General features: G+C 40.7%; 1 protein-coding gene across 1 annotated transcript in view; it reads left to right on the top strand.

Annotated features, from left to right (window-relative positions):
- Positions 1-17,550, top strand: part of AFG1L (AFG1 like ATPase) — a 78,144-nt gene extending 60,594 nt beyond the window's left edge. Inside the window, exons 12-13 of the mRNA XM_048493185.1 lie at positions 9,037-9,150; positions 15,500-17,550. Of these exons, the coding sequence (XP_048349142.1) occupies positions 9,037-9,150; positions 15,500-15,637 (252 nt within the window). The 3' untranslated portion in view covers positions 15,638-17,550. The remainder of the gene's footprint in view (positions 1-9,036; positions 9,151-15,499) is intronic.
- The last annotated feature ends 729 nt before the right edge of the window (positions 17,551-18,279 follow it).

The following is an 18,279-nucleotide window of genomic DNA, read 5'->3' as shown; positions in this document are numbered from 1 at the left end:
CCCTGCAGCCGGGGCCCCCTCCACCCTGCCCCACCAGGCAGCCCATGATCGCTGCCAGCTCAGGTAAGTGGGGTGCAGGCTGTGGGAGTACTGGGGGTGCCATTTTGCCCCAAGCACCATTTCCCCTGCTACGCCTCTGCCTCAGGTGATCCGCTCTCTTGGCTTCAGCTCACCTCCATCCAAAATGGGTGCCATAATAATACTCCTTTACCTTACAGAGTTGTTGTGAACATTACAAAATAAACTAAGCTGCATATGTTGCTGACATGAAAAGCATTTGCTTTCTTTCTATAGACCTCTTTATGCATTACATTTTGTAGGCATATCCTTCAAAACTAAAATGTGAATACACTCAAGAGGTAAGGTGAAGGAAAAAAACTTAATGTAAAGCAAAGGAAATTACCGTATATACTCATGTATAAGTCGAATTTTTCAGCACATTTTTAATGCTGAAAAAGCTCCCCTCGACTTATATGGGGTCATTAAAATTTTTTGGGTTTTTTTACTTTGCCGGCCAGCAGGGGGCGCAGTTTTTATGCTAGAGGTGCCAAAATTTCAGGGTACCCTCAGAAGACTCTTCTGATGATACCAGCCAAGTTTGGTAAAGTTTGGTTCAGGGGGTCCAAAGTTATGGACCCCCAAAGGAGGTGCCCCCATTCCCCATTGTTTTCAATGGGAGCTATTAGTAGATGGGGCTACCCTTTTGAGGGTCCATAACTTTGGACCCTCTGAACCAACTTTGGATCCTCTGAACCAAAACTTCACCAAACCTGGCTGGTCTCATCAGGAGAGTCTCTTTATGATACCAGCCAGGTTCGGTGAAGTTTGGGTCAGGGGATCCAAAGTTATTGACCCCCCAAAGGGGATGCCCCATCCCCCATTGTTTACAATGGAAGCTAATAGTAGATTTTCCATTTCTGATAATATTCCTCTTAAAATCTAAGTTGGGTTACATTTGGACATAGAATAGAATAGAATAGAATAGAATAGAATAGAATCTTTATTGGCCAAGTGTGATTGGACACACAAGGAATTTGTCTCCGGTGCATATGCTCTCAGTGTACATAAAAGAAAAATACATTTGTCAAGAATCATAAGGTACAACACTTAATGATTGTCATATAGGTCTAGTAAGCAATCAGGAAACAATCAATAGTAACGAAACCATAAAATGTAAAATCATAAAATAAAATGAAATAAAATGAAATAAAATGTAATGTCAGCACAGGCTATAGTCATACAGTCATAAGCGGGAGGAGATGGGTAATAAGAATGATGAAAAAAAAGTAGTGCAGTAATTATATAATAAATATATAATAAATAGTTTAACATTATCGAGGAAATTATTCATTTAACAGAGTGATGGCATTCGGGAAAAAACTGTTCTTATGTCTAGTTGTCTTGGTGTGCAGTGCTCTGTAGCGACGTTTAGAGGGTAAGAGTTGAAACAGTTTATGACCAGGATGCGAGGGGTCAGTAAATATTTTCACAGCCCTTTTTTTGACCCGTGCAGTATACAGGTCCTCAATGGAAGGCAGGTTAGCAGCAATTGTTTTTTCTGCAGTTCTGATTATTCTCTGAAGTCTGTGTCGATCTTGTTGGGTTGCAGAACCAAACCACACAGTTATAGAGGTGCAGATGACAGACTCAATGATTCCTCTGTAGAACTGTATCAGCAGCTCCTTGGGCAGTTTGAGCTTCCTGAGTTGGCGCAGAAAGAACATTCTTTGTTGTGCTTTTTTGATGACATTTTTGATGTTAGGTGACCATTTTAGGTCATGAGATATGATGGAGCCTAGAAATTTAAAGGTATCTACTGTTGATACTGTGTTGTCTAGTATTGTGAGAGGAGGTAGGATGGGAGGGTTTCTCCTGAAATCTACCACCATTTCTACGGTTTTAAGTGTGTTCAGTTCTAGATTGTTCCAGTGGCACCACGAGGCTAGTTGTTCAACCTCCCGTCTGTATGCGGTTTCATCGTTGTCTCGAATGAGACCAATCACTGTTGTATCATCTGCAAACTTCAGTATTTTAACAGATGGATCGTTTGAGATGCAGTCATTGGTATACAGAGAGAAGAGAAGTGGTGAAAGTACACAGCCTTGGGGGGCCCCTGTGCTCATTTTACAGGTGTCTGATGATGATGATGAGGAATCCAGATGATGATGAGGAATCCAGATGATGATGAGGAATCCAGTTTTGAAGGATTTTAACTCTTGTGTTTTAGCTTGGTTGCTGGTTGAGCTAAGGTTTTTGTACTTTTAAAGTTCCAAAACATTTAACCTACTGATGCCTCAATTGAAGTAATTTTATTGGCATCTATTTTTATTTTTGAAATTTACCAGCAGCTGCTGCATTTCCCACCCTCGACTTATACGCGAGTCAATAAGTTTTCCCAGTTTTTTGTGGTAAAATTAGGTGCCTCGACTTATATGCAGGTCGACTTATACACGAGTATATACGGTAAACCGTAGGCAGTACTATGGAAGCAGAATGGCACATAGATGGTTCTTGATATAGGAAATGTTGAGGCCCGCGGGCAACAGGTGACTATACTTGGAGAGTAATTTCCTGTCCTCCAAACATACTTTGTTGTAATTAAAATTGTTTTAGTTGTTTTATCTACACATTCCCTCTTACAACATCTGCCAATAGTTATTCAGTCCATTTAAACACTGTGTTCTGTGAATGGTTTCTTTTTAACATGTTAAGCATTCTGTGTTGCTCTGATTCTAACTGAACCATAAGCTGCTTTCATTCTATTAGTCTAGTACTTTTTCTCAGGGAGCAATTTATCTTCTGAGGCTTAGCAAAACTTAATCTATCCATGGTGAACACATAAATAGCTATAATTGTGGAATTGTTACCACACAATTGAGCAACTCAGTTGTGGATTACAAAATCCTTGTGACACAAAATCCTCTGACTATAGCCATTTTTCCAAAATCATTTTGCCCTAACACAGTTCTACCAAATGTGTAAGAAATCAGCCCTTGGTTCATCACTAAATCAATCACTTGTGTAATTCATATGGCTCCTAGCATGTTGCTCTTTTGTAACATTATACAGTTGTTTTCTGTAAACAAGAAACTCACCCAAAAATGAGGAGGACAGAGGATAGAAAAAAGCATTGAGTTTATATCCAAAGCACATCAAAAACAGCAAAGCATAAAATTTTTGAAAAGATTCTTTTATCTTTTGTAAAAAATAAGTGCTGTTGAATTTTATTTGTCTCTTCCTGAATTTTTTTCATTATGAATCCCTTGTGCAAGGAAACTTTACAGGTTCCAATAGTGAAAAGGTAGGATGCTTATACTCTAGCATAGACCAATTGATTTTAGAAGCTAGCTCCATTACTACAGAAGACAGATACCTGGGGAGATATTTACAGCAGGTCAAAGAATGTTGTCTATGACACAGAATACTTGAGAACAGAATTTCTGTTTGTTTGCTTTTCCTTTAAAATGCCCACATTTTTAAAGATAGTTTCACAAAGGATTGCTCTCTCTGAACAACTTCAGGGTTATGATCTATGTTAATCTACCCTGATAGCCATAGTAGTTTTGCTGCCTGAAAGTACAGGCGTGATTAGCTATCCATTTTTTTAGCCAAGTTCCTATCAATCTTCAGTATTTTTCCCCCAGACCAAATCAATTGGAACATTTTGGAAGAATTAGATAAATTTTGGCAATGCTAGCATTTTTAATGATGTTAATTCTATCAGAGAGACAGATTCAAAGATATCCATAAATTATCCAAATTATAAATTTGGTAATTACCACATCAAAATTGAGATTACAACAACTGCCTAAATTCTGTGACATATAAGTTCCTAATTACTTAATTTTTTTAATTGCATGTAACAATGGGTGGGGTTTCCCTGCAGTTTTTCTGCTCATTAGCGGTAGATCCCATTTTTAAAAGATTTTTAATGACAGCTGTCATATTCTGTCTTCACACACCACTCTTTCTCTGACAAAGTAACCTTTGAGCTTAACTCTCAGGTCTTTATCTTGATAAATGAAGAACTTTTCACAGGCCAAACAGTAGCCCTATCAAAATTACCCCCAAACTGCTGATATCATCTAGATGTGTTTCTATTCTGATATAGCTCTAATATTTCTTTGTACAGCCAATGAATGCACTAACTCCCTAAATGATTGCCAGTCATAATCTTTTCACAGTGTACGAAACAGTGAAGTGTTAATGGATTTGTCCCAAAGTGATATTAATTTTTGAAGGAACAGCCACTCCGCTTTAGTCCAGGTTGTGCGACCTCTAATGAAATAGTAATGATAAACACAGCACTTAACTTGAATTTGCAAAGGTTTTCCAATCATGGAAGCAAAATCAGCACTATTAAAACAACTTTTAAAAAGCTCTTTTTTAAAAAAAAAAGTAATGGAAGACATTAAGCCTCATCCAATGCATGATTATAGGTACATACTTACATATTTATGCAATCAGGAAATATCGATTGAGATTAAAACCTTTCTCAAGAATGTCTTGGCAAAGAATTCTACAAAAAAACCTCTAATTCAGCAAAATCCTTGGGGCCGTTTTCACAATCATTTTTAAGCTCTTAGAGGTTACCCATCCATTTTGGTGGGTTCTGGTGACTTTCCTCAGCATTCTGACAACATTTATTTTTTACCTCATTCAAATTTATGCAATGTAATTATGACTGTGTTGTCATCAAATGGGAGTTGTGTGCCCTGCTGACTGGTGCTTATGACCTTGCTAGGGATGAATGTTATAAACCTGCTTCCCTCCAAATCTGCCCCATTTTAAAAACATTCTTAGAAGCTTTTGTTTTTTACAGATTATTTTCCCCTCCAGTCACTGAAATTCAGGTATGCTTGCATAACCCTCCAGCAAGACCTTCTTGTATTCCACAACCAATGTCCTACCATTTTGTGGAATGTTTTGCTTTCTTTAGTATGGGTTTAAAAAAAATCCTCCTCAAGTTTCCATACCTTAACAAGGAGACTTTTCCTCTCTCAGCCCCCCCCCCAGCCCTCCCCCACCAACAGAAACATGTTGTACCATGAGCAGAGCAAAGCTCATGAATGGGGACTTTCACATATTCCAATTGCTGCAGTCCAGTGAGCCCCCTGAAAGTTTGTTGCTTAAGAGCTGGAAGCGCTGCAGACTGTATGGGCTTCTGAAGTGGGGGGAAAGAAAAGTCTATAAAAATAATCTTCCATCAATGGTAGTGTCCTTCCACTAGTAGTTGTACAACAGCATCTTTGTATTCAACCTAATATAGGCACCAAAATGTACAGTGCCGTCCTTGGATCTTTCAAGGCCAGTGGGCTTCAGTGACAAGTGTGAAACTCTATTTAGGAGTTTCTGGTTACAGGATTATTGCTGGTTACAGGATTATTGCCTTTAAATCAAGACTACAGGCAAAACTCCTTTTCCTTTTGTCCAGCAGCCTCAAGAGGACTCCAATCTCTTTCTTCTCACCCAAACTTCTGCTTCCTTTCTGGAAGAAAGGGATCGCTCCTCTTTTATTCCTTGTCAAAGCCGTTCTCTTGTATTTGCAAAAACTTTCCAAGAGATTTCAATAATTTCTGTTACAGTCATCTTCTGTAACTTTTTTCTGTGGGCTTAGTTATGACTCCAGTAGAGTCCCTTTTTTCACTTAGGACACTGATCTATGTTTCAATATATTTTCTTGTATCAATATTTTTTTTTCCAGGATAACTGGGTTTCCAGCTGAAGTCTCACCTGGGGATATTGATTTCACAATAGTCTGCCACTGTGGAGGCAGATTTACTTTGATACCTGAACATAAACTGTCAAATTAGATATTTTTTCAGCACTACTGTAAATTTTACAAAGATTTCCTATAGAATTATGAATCATTTCACTACATTCATCATTATCTGCACTTAATTATTAGAAATCTGTACATCCATACATATTTCAGTAAGGTTTTCCAGATGCTGTAGAGACCCCTTCCCTTCTCTTACATAGGCCAAGAGTGATTTTGAATTCTGTCACCAAGGAGATTCATCTGTCTCCCTCTATCACTGCCTTCTGCCAGTAGGTGACGAAGGGGGGTTTTTTGTTTGGTGATCCCTCATTAACTATTACTAACTCTGCTCCCTGTTTATGTGATTTCACATGCTTATATGTTATGTACTTATGTTTATTTAATTGTTTTATATATTATCTTACATTGTCTTATATATTTTTATATTTTAAATCTTTGTTAATGTCTGATATGTTCAAGATTTGGTGCCTTGAAGATCCTGAATTGAGTGGAAACGTGACATATAAATATTGTGGATAAATAAAAATAAACATTACACTATTTGTATGGCATTGGCACACATACTTGTAGATGCTTTAGTGAAAAGATCTTTACTATATGAAGGTTGGGGGGCCTGCCTTGAACTTAAAGTTAGTTATATGAACAACCAAGAGCTCCATTCAGAGGTGTGGGCCAAATCTACCTGTGGAAGCAGCTCATAGCCGCTCTGGCGGATTTGCCATCCCCTGGTGGAGGGGTGATTTACCCTGGTGTGGGGGTGATTCTGCTGGCATGCAGCAGCCACCGCCCTGCCCCCAGCACTGAAACACCATGCTGAATGCTGCACAGCTTCCCAACATCCCTGCCACCAGCATAGCAGGGGTGGGCCAGGAGCAGGCCCAGAGGAGGAGCAGCTGAATGTTGACATGATTGTTCTCTGTAGTGCTGTGGGTGCTCCTTATACTGGCAGAGGGGGAAAACACGTCAGCATGGACCCCCGCCACTCCCAACGGCCATTCCCCATCCCAACCTGGATTGCGCTGATAGATAATAGCAAAAATTGTTTCTAATTTTCCTTTCAGTTACAGAGTCTGATTTGGATCATAGATCCAGGGTTTGACATTAAGCTGGTTAGAATGTTGCGAGCCTAAAGGGCTAATGGAGACTGCAGCCAGATTGGCTAGGGAGAACTGCTGGGCGTTCTTAACCTGAAGGCAGTTGGTGCAGAGGGGGAATTGTTGGGAACACCAGAGTGTGCAGGTTATTCTGACAGATTAACCTGGAGATTGAGGGCCAATTCTTACTTCAAGTTCGAAGTAAGGGCCAATAAGGGCAGATTTATGTGATAGAATCTATGCCAAGGTCCTGTAGGTAACCGTTACACAGAAGCTCTAATTAATCATACTGATGACTTGGTTTAATTTCTCTGAGGAGAACTCACCTAGATATGGGGCACTGAAGCACCTGAGGGTGATGGATGTGTAAATAGAGAAAGGATTAGATTTTCTGGAAGAAAACCACAAGTCCTCTGGCTGTGTGAAACAGACGTTTAAATAATGGAGAAAGTCTAGGACAGGGGTAGGGAACCTGCGGCTCTCCAGATGTTCAGGATCTACAATTCCCATCAGCCCCTACCAGCATGGCCAATTGGCCATGCTGACAGAGGCTGATGGGAATTGTAGTTCCTGAACATCTGGAGAGCCGCAGGTTCCCTACCCCTGGTCTAGGAGTTAGTCATTTAGCACCTGGTGGGCCACTGCGAGTAGCAGAGAGCTGGACTAGATGGACTTTGGTCTGATCCAGCTGGCTTGTTCTTATGTTCTTACACTTAACTGAAGTGAGGAATTAAGTCTTGTCAGCACTGGAATAAGAGATTCCAAACAGTAAAAGAAGCACCTCCAGAGGATTAGTACTTTTTTTTCTAAATAACTGTAACAAACTTGAAGGCAGTAGATTTAGTGACCAGTGCTACCCTTGTAACAGCAATTTAAAGTTATTGAAAACATCTTGTAAACAAGTATCTTCTTTGAACCAGCTTCTTGTATATACTTATTAATGTGATTCTTGGCTTAAAACCCTTCCTGATTTATTTCCATTTTCTTGTAAATAAATAAACATCTAAATCTTTGTTTGAATTCTACATGCCTCTGGTGCCAATTTAATGTTTCTCTGACTGACAAGAATAGATTACTGAATGTCCAAACAGAGCTACCCATCTTCCTGAATGTAAAGTTCCTTGTGGGGGGTAATCTATTATACTAGTCGATATTAAAGTTTGTGTTTAGATAAATATAAGTTATTAACTGGTGGTTGAAAGAGTTGAAGAAAGAATAATAGTACTTATATTTTACATTATGTTGACAACTTCATACATTAAGGAAAATTAGAAACAATTTTTGCTGTTATCTATCAGCGCAATCCAGGTTGGGATGGGGAATGGCCATTGGGAGTGGCGGAGGTCCATGCTGACGTGTTTTCCCCCTCTGCCAGTATAAGGAGCACCCACAGCACTACAGAGAACAATCATGTCAACATTCAGCTGCTCCAAAGCTCTGCAGTGGACAAACCTGGAAATGGGTGTTCCCTGGGGTGGAGCTGACTATTGTTCCAGACCAGGAACACTACCGTCAGAGCCCACAGACTTATGCCAGACTTTGTGTGGTGTAAGCCTGTTTGGGTTATGGGGCAATTTGAGTGGTAGGAAGGTTTTGAAATTATTGTCCTTTCCACTCCACCTGAAGCTCTGTGAAGGCAGTGCAGCACTGTCTTCACTACACTGAAGGTACAGCACTGCTCCACCTGGCCTGTTTTCAGCCAGTAGAAAGCTGTCTTCTGCTGGCTGAAAAGGTAAGAAGAAGAGTTTGGATTTATATTCCCCCTTTCTCTCCTGCAGGAGACTCAAAGGGGCTTACAATCTCCTTGCCCTTCCCCCCTCACAACAAACACCCTGTGAGGTAGGTGGGGCTGAGAGAACTCCGAGAAGCTGTGACTAGCCCAAGGACACCCAGCTGGCATCTGTGGGAGTCCACAGGCTAATCTGAGTTCCCCAGATAAACCTCCAGCGCCAGAGCTGGGAATCAAACCCGGTTTCTCCAGATTAGATACACGAGCTCTTAACCTCCTACGCCACTGCATAGGGGGGCATGGGAAGAGGGGCATGGGGGGAGGGGGCCACAGGGGGAGGGTCCGCAGGGGGATGGAAAACATGGAGTGTGCCCTGGGTGCACTCCTGCCCAGCTACACTTCTGAATGGTGGCCATTTTCCTCTCTTCCAGGTACGTGTCATTTGTTCTGCATCAGCACCACTTCAGAGCATATTTCTTCAAGAACACCATGATAGTGGCCAGGACGAAAGTAGAATACTGATGGATGATTTGGGGTTAAGCCAGGTAAGCACTATGAACATTAGGGCCTTAGTTGCAAAATGGTATAATTGGCTTTGCTGAGAGTGTTGGCAGTAATGTAAAAACAAAAAAGTTAGTATTTAATGAGTCATTTTCTTGCTTTCTGGCAGGGTCAACGTAGCACCTTTTTCTAGTATAATTTAACATAATTCTATTCTGAATCATGTGCTCCTATCTGACAGATATCCAGACTTTTCCTAGATCCCAGTCAGATCATAATCCAATAATGTTGGTCTTAGAAACTAAAAAAAATCTGTACCACTGGAAACTAAAAGATTGGATACTAAAAAAAGAAAAGAAATTAAGAGTATTAGGTTCTAAAATTTTAAAAGAATTCTGGAATATTAATAAAAACCCTGTCCCAAATTTAGCAACGATTTGGGACACAAGCAAGGCAGTAATGAGAGGGTTTTTCATCGCCTCAGAAATTAAGCTTCGTAAACAGAGAAAAGAGAAAGAGCACAATATCCAGGCACAACTTAAAGATTTGGAAAACGAACTCCAAATTTCTCCCACAAACAAAAAACTATTGGTCAAAATAGCATTGCTAAAAGAGATATTAGAGGAAAGAACTAGAAGAGAGCTTGCACTGAAATTACGATATATTACACAGAGCAATTTTGCATATGCCATAAATAATTGGTGAAAAGGTAGATGAGTCACAATCAATTTAGTACAATTCAAGGGACACCTCATACCTTTACTGTACATAGGTTTCTGATACATGGAGTAGAATGGCTTGGATTTTATGCACTGAAGCAGAGCTTCATTGGAAGAGGGGCGGGGGCAGAGCTTCACTGGACGAGGGGCGGGGGAGTAAAGGGGAGCTGCAATGAGAGGGGAGAATCTGCAAAAATTGCCCTTCCACAAGCAGAAGAGGGGATTATGTTCCAAGCCAATATCAGAATAGTTCTTAATGCAAATTCTAATTCTGTGAGCTACACAAGGTAGTCAGTCTCTGCACTGCAGATCTGTTGTTCAGTTACTGGCTACTAGAATACAGAACTGGTAAAAGTGTATCTTTTGCTCTGGATTCATACACCCTAATGGTAATGCACACAGGATGTGTATACAGAGCAAGAAAGTCTCTACTGTTTTTGACAAACTATTTCCAGAGTTTGTCCAGTAGTAGTTATCTGTAATTAACCTATACCTTGGTATATCTTTTGAAGAGAGACACAACTGCTTGTAACAATGCAATAAACAATTTTTGAGTTTACATATCCCATGAGAATTCATATTGTCTTTTTGTTGCTGATGCCTTTGTGAGTGCAGCTAATTCATTGTAAGCTTGGTCAACTTTTTTTCCTTTCCTAAAAGATACTGTGAAGGCAGGGGATCATGAGACTTAAAACATCCATCTTCCTTTTATATAAAGGCAAATAATGTTCCCTAATTCTCCTAAGATCTTATTTTCTTCTGATCTTTGCTGCTAATCAGCTTTTGTGTTTACCTATATATCTATAGGTATATATAAACTTTTTTGCGGGGGGGGGGGGTCTCTCTTCAGTTGTCCTTCCCTGTACCGCTTTAAAATAATTGTACATCTGAACCAACTTGGGAAACTGTGGTGATCCCTCCTGCCACCTGCTCACTCTGTCTCTGTTTTACCTCAGATAACCACGCGAGAATTTTTTTAAAGTTCAACAATAAATAGAATTTTGTTAAACACTTCAGGGGAATAGAAATGGAGGGAATATTGATAATAAGGGAAAACGGCAGGTTTTTTTACAACTATGAAGTTGTTTTTAAAGTTAAGCACAGATTACGTTTGGCTGATTGTCAAGATTTCAGTTGGTCGCAGAGCTCTTAATTCTTTAAAACATGACAGACTTTCAAGATGTTTCACAGATTTAATCCAAACTGGCACTCAGAGGTTCATTTGTCCCCTCTGGTGCCTGTAAACAAAACTGAAAGGAGTAAACTCCTAACTCGCTTTCCCTTCAAACTTGCCAAATTTTAGGATCATTTCACAGCCTTTGAAGTAAATCCTTCTAAAGAACGAGAGATGGAAATTATCCCACATATATTGTAAATTCCCTTTCTGACTAGAGAATGGTCTTGCTCTGACACAAACTCTTTCACTGTCAGTTCCCTTGGGTCTGCCACTAACTTCAGATGATGAACTAGCTTTGCTCTTAGAACCTAGGAATTCCTATCTCCCTAGAAGTAAATTCATTTCTTTGGCTAGAGTAGGGTCCCTTTCCCCCCAATACTCTTTTCCCACCAACACTACAGGACTTTTGCAGACACATTTGTTGTCTCTAGCTCTCAGAGCTGAACTCCTAATTCTGTCCCTCCTAGTTCTGACCCCTTCTAAAACTCCGCCCATCCACAGCCTATCACTTACACACATAGGCTCTGTGAAGGATTAACACTTTAGATTCTGACTTTTCAGCCCGTGCCTCTCCTTAGCTCCTCACACATGCTATTAATCCCATGATGAATTCATCAGATTAGTGTTAGGGAGCCATCATGTTTTTAGACAGCAAGCAAATTCAAATGCTTCCAAAACCTAAACTGTCCAATATATATACACTCTTCATATATCCTAATTCCATGTTGGTTTTGCTGTGAGATAGAATAGAAAATTTCTCATGTAGTGAAAGGAAAATAATTATTATGGGTCCGATCTCAGTCAGCAAAGAATCCTCAGCCGCAGAGTATTGGCAGGATGACCCGGCATCACCAGAGCCCCAACTGGATGAAGTCCCAGGCCAGCAGAGTCGTACCTAGGTAAACTGGAGCCCTGGGCAAAACCTGGGTTTGATGCCCCCGCCCCGTGGGCGGCCACCCTACCCACCGTGACCAAACAATGATTTTTTTCCACCAGGTCATTTCAAAGTCACCATCGCATTGTAAAACATCCCCCAACTCACAAATCTGAACACAGCAATGGGCCATGCCACACAGCAGAAATAATTTTTGGAAAACATTTTCAAAATGCTTTCAAAATATTTTATTACTGCTATGAAAACATTTTATGGTGTTGTATCCAGTCCCCCCCATTGGGGGAAACAGCATCACTTTCAATGTTATTTAAATTGGGGACCCCAGATTCTCCCTTTAAGGTGGATTTAAAAGGAGAATCTGGGCTCCCTAGTTTAAACAAGTGATGCTGGAATCCGCCCCCAAACAGCATCATTTTCAATTGTGTTTAAACTAGGGAGCCCAGATTCTCCTTTTAAATCCACCTTAAAGGGAGAATTTGGGGTCCCCAGTTTAAACAACATTGAAAGTGATGCTATTTTGGGGTGGATTCTCCCCCACCCTGAAACAGCATCCCTTTCAATGTTAAAACTGGGGGCCTCAGATTCTCCCTTTAAATCCATGCCAAAGGGGGTGGATTTAATAATAATAATAACAACAACAACAACAACAACAACAACAACAACAACAACCTTTACTAGGCATTGAGAGAATAATAGAAAGAAAGAAAACAAACATTGACAGAAAGGGAGTGGATTTAAAAAGAGAATCTGGGGAAATTTAGGGGGTGTCTGTTGTCAGGGGTTCAATTATTAAGATAGCAGCACCAAAATTTCAGAGTATCTTCATGAGACCCTGCTGATGATACTACCCAGGTTTGGTGAAGTTTGGTTCAGGGGGTCCAAAGGTATGGACCCTCAAAGGTGTAGCTCCCATCTCCTATTAGCTCCCATTGGAAACCATGGGGGATGGGGGCACTTCTTTGGGAGTCCATAACTTTGGACTCCCTAAACCAAACCTCACCAAACCCGGGTCATATCATCAGGAGCGTCTCCCAAAAAATCCCTGAAATGTTGGTGATGCTAGCCTAAAATCTGCCCCCCCTGCAGGCCAAAAACATAAAATCGCTGAAAATACAAAATCCCCCACAAACGAACCTGCAATTTTGTCGCCCACCAGAAGGTGGTGTCCTGGGCAGCTGCCCACTTTGCCCAATGGGAGGAACGCCTCTGTAGGCCGGACAACCAGAGCCCCCATAATGAGGAAGACGGAGCTCAGCAAAAGGAAGCTGATCCACACACAAGTCGGCAGCAGGATGCCAGAGTACCTGCTGAAGCTCCTCACTCCCCTGAGCCAGTCCCAGAACTGATGGCCCACCTAGCTCACCTGAACCAGTTAGGCAACGTTAGTTATTCAGCTGCCAGGAGTTACAAGTTAAAAGACGTAGTGCAAGACTGAATGCTCAGAGATGCACAGAGAGCTTACTATGTCTCCAGGATGACAATTAGGTAAAAGGAAAGCACCATAAAAGGTGTGGAAAAGCTAGTGTTGCAGAAGCAACTTTGCAGACAGCCTTAGTCTATTGCTGCTGCCACTTACTGACTGCATCAGACTTCTTAACCTCTGGACCAGCCTGACTTACCTGGACTATGCTACAACCCTCGGCTTTTCCACTCCAACTATGAACTGAACCTGTCTTGCTCTGACTCCCAGTAAGCTCTAGACCAGGGGTCTGTAACCTGTGGCCCTCCAGATGTTCATGGCTGTTAGCATGGCTAAGTGGCAGAGCTGATGGGAATTGTAGTCCATGAACATCTGGAGAGCTGCAGGTTGCAGACCCCTGCTCTAGACTCTGTCTTCCCTCCAGCTTTGCAGCTGCGTCAAGCTGTAACATGATTCCCTCCTGAGCTCAGCCAGGCTTAGCACAATAGTTTTATGAATCCATGCTTCCCAGTAGGTAATTTCTTTGCACTTTAGAAGAACTACATTTCTTTGATCTTTAGGAATGTCAAACACAAGGTGTCTCTGAAAAATGCTGCCAATGTCCATGTTGTGCTGCAATTTTGCACACAAGTGGGTGATAGAAGTAGATAAGAGAAGATGGGACTGGATGTGTATTCATCCCATTGACATTTTGGCCCCATTAGGTCAATAGTATTAAGCGAATGTATGTATCTAATGTAGTGACATTCCCACTAACTAGCAATAATAGATGTGTTTGTCGTTGTAGTTATGAGAATACCAGGCTTGCTTGCCCATCATAGAGAATGAACAACCTGTAAAGATAATATTGTTTTGTGACACAGAGACTATAAGTCTCAGAGGCTTCCAAAACAACCAGCACCTACATGGGCTAGAGTATATGTGTTGTTCAATTTACAAAATGTTTGTAAATAGTAAAAATCACACAAAGCAACCCTTTTTCCCAGTTTCAGAACTTTGTATTTTTAAAGGATAAGAGTCAGCTCAAAAGAACTATCTAAAATTAAAAGATGTTCATATGCGACAAACAGCTGCCTAATAGCAAACATCTCAGAAAATTGCCCGAGCTACAGAAAAGAAAAAAAATCTTGTTGGATCATTCAGAGAACAATGTCCAGAAGTGTCATTCTCGTTTGTATCAAGTGTTCAGTTGCACAGAGACACATTAGCAGCCACCCTAGTCTTTTTAATATTTAAAAACATTGTTTTTACTGTTCCAGAGAAGCATGACTGTTGATGAAATAGGGCAAAGGAGAGCTGAACCACACTCAATCTAGATAGGTATCTGGGGACCTCTGAGTCCAGTTTCTATACATGGAGCTCTTCATTTTATTAAAATTATGTTGCTCCTTGAAGAAAAACTCTAGAAACAATGTAATGTAGCTTTCTAATTAAAAAGTAAAGTTCAACCTTTATTCGGCATGAATATCAAAACAATTGGCAGAGCGACGTCACATGTGACAAAAGCATTTTAAAATTCTCTGGATGAGAGCACCTGCAATAAATAATGTGCCGTATTCCCTAAAATCTCAACATCATTACTATTTTGTAATTTTATTATACAAACTTGGGGGGAGATGTTGCACATAGCTTGTGATAACAGAGCTTCTCTCAAGAGGTTATAATTTGGACAGGAATATAACATATGTTCCAGTGTTTCAACCTGGGATGGACAATGTGAACATACCCTGTCTGAAAGGGACAAATTCCTGAATCGGCCTTGGATAAGTGCAGGGGAAAAGACATTACATTTGGCTCGTGTAAGAACCCAACGTCGCCTGGGCTCATCAGTCAGTAGTAAATATGAGGCCATCTTTCCAGCCACAAGATCGATGCCAAGGGATAAGGGGGAACATATCGATCTTGCTTGACTAACTAAATGTTACTGTTCTTGGTCAAGCAATCTTGTTTTAATTGTCCAAAATGCTTTCTAATTAGAACAATTCAAATATAGCAAAATGGTAAATGCAGTTTTTGGGTTCTCTGAGTTCTCACAACTCGGTAGGATGGTAAATACAAAAGGGAAGGGGGGAATAGATGTTTCAGGGCATGTGAGAATAGTCCAAAATCTCTCTTTGTAGAAAAAAATTACTGGGTTTTTTTGTCACTTCCTAAAACATTTTTTTCTTTTGCCTCCCTTTAGGATTCTGCTAAAGCACTCTCTATGTTTACGGGAGAAGAGGAGATTTTTGCTTTTCAGCGTACCATCTCACGACTCACTGAAATGCAAACTGAACAGTACTGGAAGGATGGGGACAGGAACAAGAAGAGCGTATTGTAGCTTTAAAAGCTACAGTGTCAATAAACAAACATAAAAAGTGGTCATGACAAAAAAAAGTTCTAGCTCAATCAGAAAATATATTTGACAATGCATCCCAAGTGCCATGGGGGAGGGGTATATGGCAACTGGGGCAAAATGGCACCCCTCCCCACCGCAGCCCCCCCCTCACTATAGTACCTTAGATGTCCTAGCAATTCATGAGTTTGCTGCTAAGAGGTTGCTGTTACCTTAGAAAAAGCAGCATGGTGGGAATTACACTTCCCAGGAGACCTTGCCAGGCCAAATACCTGCAGCGGGCCCAAACTCCTGTGGGGCTCGCAAGGTCTCCTGGAAAGTGTAGTTCCCACCAGGATGCTTTTTCGAAGGTAGCAGCAAACTCAGTTAAGTGAGGGAGCATGGTAGAAGGGGGAGGGCGTGGGGACAATTTTCCACCCCCATGTGACCCCAATGGCGTACCCCCAGGCCGTAGCGCCCCCATCCCCCCCAGCTCCGCCTATGCTGCATTCACTTGCATTTCAACCTTAAAAATGCAAGCGTTTGGAAAGCAAAGTTGAAGGGGATTTACTTGCTAACTATCCAATGGAGGATAGTTTTAAATCTTTTTATGAAAATTTTATCTTACAACCTTGTACAAGCCAAATCCTGGATGTCCAAAAGTATTTGTGGTCACCTTCAGTGTTTTGCAAAGGATAGGCATGAGGTGTAAAGCGGTAGGTCCTGTTTGTTCTCTTTGAATTATTCTGATTTTGTTCCAGACACTTGGGCCCCTTCTGCACATGCAGAATAATGCATTTTCAAACCACTTTCACAACTGTTTGCAAGTGGATTTTGCTATTCTGCACAACTTCAAAGAGCATTGAAAGCAGTTTGAAAGTGCATTATTCTGCATGTGTGGAATGAGCCCTACTGAAGTTTCAGAACTTCCATGTCCCATCACATATTGTTGTAACCGGTTTCTCTGAGTTATGGTTCTGCCTTTATGAGTATAATGATTTTAAGATTATTTTACCAATACACTACAAAGGACCTCATCCCTTTAATAGTGGAATGTATTGACAATATGAATAATTGTAAAAATGTAATTAAGTGAAAGCATAGAAAGCACAAGAACAATGGTGTTTGCTGTGAACTGCCAGTCAGCACTGTATTGACAGGCTTCATGTGTAGGGGAGCCTTAAAACTCATGGTTTCAATTTGTACCTACATTCAGAATGGAATCTCAGCAAGCCCTGAAAGAAGATCTCACTCTCACACAGACACATATGTGTGTACATTGAGGACTTTCTATGTGTTGTCAGAACAGTTAATGACAGGCAATTCTATTTTGTAACAAATCATCACCCAGCTACAATTCAGTGTTCCTGCCACCCTGAGTTGTCTCCCTATGACATAGCAACATACCATATATACTCGTGTATAAGTCGACCCGCATATAAGTCAAGGCACCTAATTTTACCACAAAAAACTGGGAAAACTTATTGACTTGCGTATAAGTCAAGGGTGGGAAATGCAGCAGCTACTGGTAAATTTCAAAAATAAAAATAGATACCAATAAAATTACATTAATTGAGGCATCAGTAGGTTAAATGTTTTTGAACATTTGTTTCAAAGAGAAACGGTAAACTAGCTCTTTAAGTGGAAAAGAGGGTCAACAAGAACAATATGGTACCAACAATAACTTTAAAAGTACAAAAACCTTAGCTTTTTTGTAAGGAAGGGTTTTAAACAATGGATCTTACAATAAAAACTGGAATGAACATGCCTATTCACTGTGACTCAAACTACCCTGGTTTTCAAAAATAGTTCATTATTTTTAGTGTACATATTTTTAAAATTGCACATGGCAGGTGTCATTTTAGAAGGAACATTCACACAACCTGTCAGGGGAGGAATATTTATGTTAGCAGTACCAACATTTCAGTGTATCTTTAAGAGACCCTCCTGATGATACCACCCAGGTTTGGTGAAGTTTGGTTCAGGGGATACAAAGTTATGGACTCTCAAAAGGGTAGCCCCATCTACTATTAGTTTCCATTGAAAACAATGGGGGATGAGAGCACCTTCTTTGGGGATCCATAACTTTGGACCCCATGAACCAGACATCACCAAACCTGGCTGGTATCAGCAAGAGATTATCCTGATGATACCACCCAGGTTTAGTGAAGTTTGGTTCAAGGGGTCCAAAGTTATGGACCCTCAAAATGTAGCCCCATCTACTATGAAGTCCCATTGGAAATAATGGGGGATGGGGCACCCCCTTTGGGGGTCCATAACTTAGTCCCTCTGAACCAAACTTTACCAAACTTGGCAGGTATTATCAGGAGTGTCACCTGATGATACCCTGAAATTTTGGTGCCGTTAGCTTAAAAACTGCACCCCCTGGTGGCTGACAAACTAAAAACCCTAAAATATTTTTTAAAATACACCTGACTCATATATAAGTCGAGGGGGGCTTTTTCAGCACAAAAATGTGCTGAAAAACTCGACTTATACATGAGTATATACTAATACAGTAATTATCCTATGTGATCCTAACAGTACAGAAAAAAGCAATCCAATGCTAGCAAAATCCTGAGAACATTGCAACACTGGCAGATATGCCTGCAGTATTCACAAGGAAGGTACACACAGCAATCGTGTCA

This window comes from Sphaerodactylus townsendi, linkage group LG01 (assembly GCF_021028975.2).
Source record: "Sphaerodactylus townsendi isolate TG3544 linkage group LG01, MPM_Stown_v2.3, whole genome shotgun sequence".
Lineage (NCBI taxonomy): Eukaryota > Metazoa > Chordata > Lepidosauria > Squamata > Sphaerodactylidae > Sphaerodactylus > Sphaerodactylus townsendi.
The sequence above is the reverse complement of the archived record's forward strand: the minus strand, read 5'-3'. Positions and strand labels throughout refer to the sequence as shown.